The sequence below is a fragment of the Muscardinus avellanarius genome (genome assembly GCF_963383645.1).
Source record: "Muscardinus avellanarius genome assembly, chromosome: X".
Taxonomy (NCBI): domain Eukaryota; kingdom Metazoa; phylum Chordata; class Mammalia; order Rodentia; family Gliridae; genus Muscardinus; species Muscardinus avellanarius.
Window position 1 is genome coordinate 65,918,522 of NC_137792.1, and position 6,555 is coordinate 65,925,076.

The 6,555-nt window shown below is 52.8% G+C and overlaps 1 protein-coding gene across 1 annotated transcript; it reads left to right on the top strand.

Annotated features, from left to right (window-relative positions):
- Positions 1 to 843: 843 nt before the first annotated feature.
- SOX3 (SRY-box transcription factor 3) lies at positions 844 to 2,317 on the top strand (the record flags this gene model as incomplete). Its single annotated transcript, XM_080719069.1, is given in 2 exon segments — positions 844 to 991; positions 995 to 2,317. Coding segments are annotated over 2 exon segments (1,335 nt in total). The 5' UTR covers positions 844 to 979.
- Positions 2,318 to 6,555: the final 4,238 nt, after the last annotated feature.

The window sequence follows — 6,555 nt, forward strand, 5'->3', positions numbered from 1 at the left end:
CCAAGAAACTTTTCTTTCAGTCGGAGAGGCTCCATGTTGCCATGAAAACGGATTTTCCAAGGGGCCCGACCCTCCCCCTCAGGGGCATCGGACTGGAAAAACCGAAATGGCCAGAGAGCAGAGACAAAAAGGGGCCACTAAGCGGGGGACCGGGAGCGAGAGTGGAGACTGGTTCACCCCCTCCGTCCCTTACCCACGCCACTGCGTGCAAGCGCCGCTGCCGGACAAGGCTGCTGACCGCTCGCCTTTCTGCAAAGCCCAGGAAATCCTCCCAGCCGGGTGCACTCCTCAGTCATGAAGGCTGTCTCCCACGCCCTGGCCCCTGACCCCCGCTCCGTTCTGGACGTACTAGCTCTCTCGTTCCAAGTTCTGAGAAGCCAGCGGCCAATTCCTGGGAGGGCTTCTTGGAGGAGCAGCCCAGGACACCTCCGTTTTTCCTTTAGTCCCCCAAGTCGCCGGGGTAGCTTGCAATGTCCAGTATCCCTAGCGCTGGCTGAAGAAGCGGCCAGAGTTCCGCTGTGCACACAGCAGGAAGCTTTGTAGACTGGCTTTAGGATGGGACACCTATCTGCTGGGACAGGGTGGCCAAGTTGTTTGTGGAACCCGGCAGACAACCCCTGTCCCTCCCTGCATTCTGCTTGCACGCTCCCTCCCCCTATGACCTCCTTGGGTTTCTTTCTTGCAAACTTTTTGAGACCCTAATTGGTGGTCTCTGAGTGGATCTCCCGGGCTCCCGCCTCCTGAATAACTCTCATCACGTCACTCGGCCCAAAGAGGAGCGTGGGGGTGAACGAAAGGGCTCCCTCAACTTTGTTTCCAGCTGTAACAAACGGGGGCTCGGTGATGATTGGTCAGGGCTCATCACTGCGAGTCTGTCAATCAAGGGACCTACGGGTAGGGAGGGGCGGACCAAGCCCCAACCCCCGGGGATTGGAGCAGGTATATAAAGGGGCCCTGCGAAAGCCCAACCAGGCTGCGAATGCGACCAGCTTGAGACAGTGCATCAGGTGCGAATAGCCTGCGGGTTCCTGTTGACTTGGCGTGGAGCACTTTGGCAAGCCTGTCCTTCCTGCCTGACTCGCTGGCCCGCCGGCCCCCAAGCGCCCCTCCGACGGAGTCCCCGGGCCTTTTCAACGTGGCCGCTCCAGCCCCAGGAGCGCCTTCTTCTCCCGCCAACCTGGCGCACCTTCTTCCCGCCCCTGCAATGTACAGCCTGCTGGAGACTGAGCTAAAAACCCCCGTGGGGCCACCCACTCCAGCGGCGGGCACCGGCGGTCCCGCAGCTCCTGGCGGCGCAGGCAAGAATAGCGCGAACGCAGGCGGCGGCGCGAACGCAGGCGGCGGCAGCAGTGGTGGCGCGAGTGGCGGTGGCGGGAGCAGCGACCAAGACCGCGTGAAGCGACCCATGAATGCCTTCATGGTATGGTCCCGCGGGCAGCGACGTAAGATGGCCCTGGAGAACCCCAAGATGCACAACTCCGAGATCAGCAAACGTTTGGGCGCCGACTGGAAACTGCTGACCGACGCCGAGAAGCGACCTTTCATCGACGAAGCCAAGCGACTGCGCGCAGTGCACATGAAGGAGTACCCGGACTACAAGTACCGGCCCCGCCGCAAGACCAAGACGCTGCTCAAGAAGGATAAGTACTCCCTGCCCGGCGGCCTGCTGCCCCCGGGCGCCGCCGCAGCCGCCGCTGCTGCCGCTGCAGCCGCCGCCGCTAGCAGCCCGGTGGGCGTGGGCCAGCGCCTGGACACGTACACACACGTGAACGGCTGGGCCAACGGCGCGTACTCGCTGGTGCAGGAGCAGCTGGGCTACGCGCAGCCCCCGACTATGAGCAGCCCGCCGCCGCCGCCGGCGCTGCCGCAGATGCACCGCTACGACATGGCCGGCCTGCAGTACAGCCCCATGATGCCACCCGGCGCCCAGAGCTACATGAACGCCGCTGCTGCCGCTGCCGCCGCTTCGGGTTATGGGGGCATGGCGCCCTCAGCAGCCGCCGCTGCCGCCGCAGCCTACGGGCAGCAGCCCGCCACCGCCGCTGCCGCCGCCGCCGCCGCCGCCGCCATGAGCCTGGGCCCCATGAGTTCGGTGGTGAAGTCCGAGCCCAGCTCACCGCCTCCTGCCATCGCGTCGCATTCGCAGCGTGCGTGCCTCGGAGACCTGCGCGACATGATCAGCATGTACCTGCCACCTGGCGGGGACGCAGCTGACGCCTCATCTCCGCTCCCAGGTGGCCGCCTGCACGGCGTGCACCAGCACTACCAAGGCGCCGGGACTGCGGTCAACGGAACGGTGCCGCTGACCCACATCTGAGCTCAGGCCTGCGCTAGTCGCCCTTCGCCCCCACCCTGCCTCGCACCCCAAGTTGGGACGCCTTGTTGTTAGCTTTGCTTGCCTGGGACTGTTGCCTTGTACCGAAGATGGGGAGAACATAAAGTTTTGCTGTAGCTGTCGGGTTTTGTACGAAAGCGAAGAGAACTCGGGAGCAGCGGAAATGGGACTTTCTAGAGCTGCCTGCCCCTTGCCGCTGCCCCTCCCTACCCTTTTGTAGGCTGGGAATCGCTGTGATGTTTGCAGAGAAAAACGCAGCCCCCTCCTTCTTCCGGGTTCCTCTGTTGCATTTGAAAATGTCGTCTGTTAGTTTGCTGTTAATCGAGGAATGAGTGAATGGGAGAGATGGTGAGGCCGGCCTGAGAAATGCAACGCCCGCGCCCCCAGTCGCGTTGCTTCTGTTTTCCTTGTGGGGTTTTGGGGAGGCTGACCGCGCTGAGGGGCGCGGCAGCTAATGCCAATGTTAATTTATAGCCAGGTGTGCGTGTGTCTCCTGCCTCGCTGCCCCTAGCCGAGGGACAGCTTCTGTCCACTCTGCATTTAGGCTGTTGAGTTGGTGATTTCTGCTGTGATCTGTTTTGCTATTTTGTCACGTTAACGTGTTCGGATTTCGTTTGGGTGGTGGGGAAGGGGCCGTTTTGTTTCAGGTTTTTCCAAGATTTTACTTTTAATTCCTAAATGAGAGATCAATAAATTTTATAACCAACGTGATGGAGTCCTGGTAATTTTGTGAGCCCGAAACTTTAGGTGCGGGATGGGGAGATCGCACTAGATTTTACAACTGAGGTTCCGTTCTGCTGCATGGGGCTTGAGGGGAAGCAAGCAGGATTTTAATTTGTTAAGCAATTGATAATCTAGAATACATTAGTTCCCAGCCTTCTCAATTGAGGAATATTCTCAACCGGATAAAGAGGTTTGGTTTCTGGGAAAGTCTCCCGGGAGCGGACACACACTAGCGGAGGCTTAGTCCAAGCGCTGAGCTGGGCACTTGTTGACTGCGGTTAGTTTAGGCGGCAGGAGGATCTGCTTCTGCAGCACCGCCGAGCAGGGAACAGGACGTTAGGGCCGCGGAAATCGAACAAAAAGAGGAACACTTTTACCTTTGTGCATTGGGGCGGGAAGACACCTGAGCCGAGTTGAAATATTTACAAAACTAAAAGCCTTCAGAAATCTCAGTAATAAATAAATAAATAAATGATTACAGGCATCTCTGACAGGAAATAAATATATTCTCACCGTGCTGGTTGAAACGGTGGAGTTACCATTCAGCATTATAAGCTTTAGTTTTAAAAAGTACGTTATTATTATTTTTATTTTTTGTAGTACTGGGGATGAAATCTAGGGGCATTCTGCCTCCGAGCTACACCCCCAGTCCTATCTTTTATTCTTTATTTTGAAACAGAATCTCACTTAATTGCAAAAAGCCTCACTAACTAGCTGAGGCTGGCCGCGAACCGGGATTCTCCTGTCTCATAAAAAGTACGTTTTAAAAAAAAACTTGAAAAGAGTTCGAAAACTCTTCCTGTGGCGTTTTGCTTTTAACTTGCCAATTCGGTCCATTTGTTTTTTGGAAGAAGCTCCCTCTCGTCCCGAGCCTGAAGCCCGCTTTAGGCTCCTTTCCCCACCCCACTTTCCTAGAGGCCCTGACCCTTGTCCATTCTGCTGTATCGACGAAGGGCCCTTCGTTTTGCATCCGACGACAGGGCCCTTGTGTATCTGTTTGGGGCCTAGGAAGAAAACAAATAGTACCAATGTTTTTTTACCCCCTCCTCAGCTGTTTGAGGTGATTTCCTTAATCCCTTTAATCCTGTTACCTCGCTATCCCAGAATAACTAAACTCTGCCTTTCCAATAAGCTTGGCCTGGTACACTGTTTTTATCCTCATCCACTCCTGACCGCAGGTTTCTTTGCTTGAGATCTGTTGGGACCCTAGGCGACAGAGTCTGCCGTAAATTGGTCCAAATTCCACATTTCCAGCAGGCCTCCTTTGTGTAGACCAGCCATTCACCTGCAGGTCGGGGCGGGCCTGGGGGAGGGGCGGGGGCTTTCAGAGGCTTCGGGGGTCGTGCCCGCTTTTTACACATCACTGCGGATCTGGGAGACTAAACGCACCCCGCCTAGAGGAAGGTCGGGTCTCCAAGGATAGGCAGTGTCACCCCTCCCCCAAATACGTTTGCACTACCACCCCCACCTTCGGTCCCCATCCCCCAATGACCCGCAAGGGGTGGGAGGTGGCCGGCATTGATTTACAGATGCCGAGGTACGGGATCCACCCAGTGCTCTTCCCGGCCGAGGGCTGTATTAGGGCTGGGCCTCTAACCACACTTATCCCTTCCTATCCTGGGTCGAAGACCTCGAGCCCCTCCGGGTGGGTAGAAGCTTCGACCCTGGCTACTGGGATTGGAGCAATGCCACAGGCTGCCTAGTGGGTGAGCCTCGCCGGCCGCCTTCCATTTTCCCCCGGTGCACCAAAGTCCCTGTGGCAGAAACAAGCTCTCCTGTCCTATCCACCTCCCTATTCCTGTCTTTCGAGGTGTTTGCACTTCAAGGAAATACCTGTCCGTAGGTTACTCTGGGTCTCCAATTGCTAGCAACTGTGTACTCAAGTTTGATTTGAAATGACTCCAGGGAAAGGAGGGTAAAAACAAGCAATTCGCCCCACTGAAGGGGGCGGTACCAACGGGGAATAAACTCGCTTTTTTTTTTTTTCCAAGAGTCCATTGTGCTGCCGCCTTCTTAAAAGTGCCAGGGTCACCCTTTCAGCATGTCTCATACTGCTCAGTCCCTCTCTAAACATTCATGGCTTTGTGTTCCACATTGATTTAACAAATTGCCTTTAAGAAAATATTTCAGCAATCAGCACACTTGGATGATTGAAATATGGATAAAAGATACTGTTTCTAAAATTTCAGCAATAGGGAAGAGAACTGAACTAGAATGAAATTTTCATTCTTCAGACTAGAGTTTCAAAAGGAAGTCCCTTCATATATATATATATATATATATATATATATATATATATATATTTTATAGATTTGGGGTTCTGGTAAGGTTTCCTTTGAAAATAAGGGCTGTGCTGCTAAAACAGCAACAATAACAAAATCTAGTTAAACCCCATATTCCTCTTGCTTGTCTCATATTTGATGGAACTGGCCACAAAATGGGAAACAACTGGCATCCAAGGTTGCTTAGCTGGTTCGACTGCAGCCCTGAAGAACCAGATTCCCAGGCCTGGGAGGATTCTGTGTCCTACCTGCTGTCGAAGGAAGAGAAAAACTAAAGAAATCACAGCCTCAGCAGCCTCTCAAGCAGACAATCCAATGAGGTCTCTAATAAAGAGGTAATTCCTGATGTAGAGATACTTAGTAGTCACCTTTTGCGCACCAGGTCCTTACGGAGAGGAAAAGACTAACCCATTTTTGGCTCCTTGGAATTGGAGCAGAGATGCTTTGGGGTGGGAATTATTCCTTTAGAGATTTGCTTTCCTTTCCTCTGACTATACAACTTCCCTCATTATTCCCCCTTTTAGAAATAATCTATGGGGGTGTTGCGTGTCCTGAGGGAAGGCAAAGATTTATAAGCAACCATTTTCCTCACAGCTCTCTTTAGAATGCTTGAGTTACAACCAACCGAAAATCCAATGAATGAAGGCTAAGTAAATTTTTTAATACTTTGCAGATATTGAAATTGTTTTTGAAGATATTTTAACAACATAGAAAAGAGTTTAGTACAAAATGAAAAGAGCAAAACACACAGAACTATATTAAGGGTGTATAACCCTTGACTATTTAAGAATAAATGTATGTGACGGGAAAAATATGCAAAAATTCAGGGTAGTATTATGAAGACTAGCTAGTCTTCCTTCTAGTCCTTTTCACTTTTTTTCTAATAGTATCACATTCCTATTATCACTAGAAAAAGGCAAGGTTAAAATATATTTTTTCCCTATCACAAATACACAAATGTATCTTGTGAAAGAGAAAGTGCTGCCGTTTTCGGGCTAGGAGGGGGCAGGGACCTCTGGGAGCAGTAATCTCCTAGCTTTTCTCCTGGTCGAGGCCTGCAGTTAACACAAGCTGGAGGTGCACACCAGAGCAACCCCCTGCCAAGTCCCCTCCTCCTTTCTCAGGAGCAGAAGCAGATTAGTGAGGGGCTCCTTCATTCTTCAGAACTACTCACTGGAGAAAAAGACCTCCTTGGGAGACAAATTGAACAGCCTT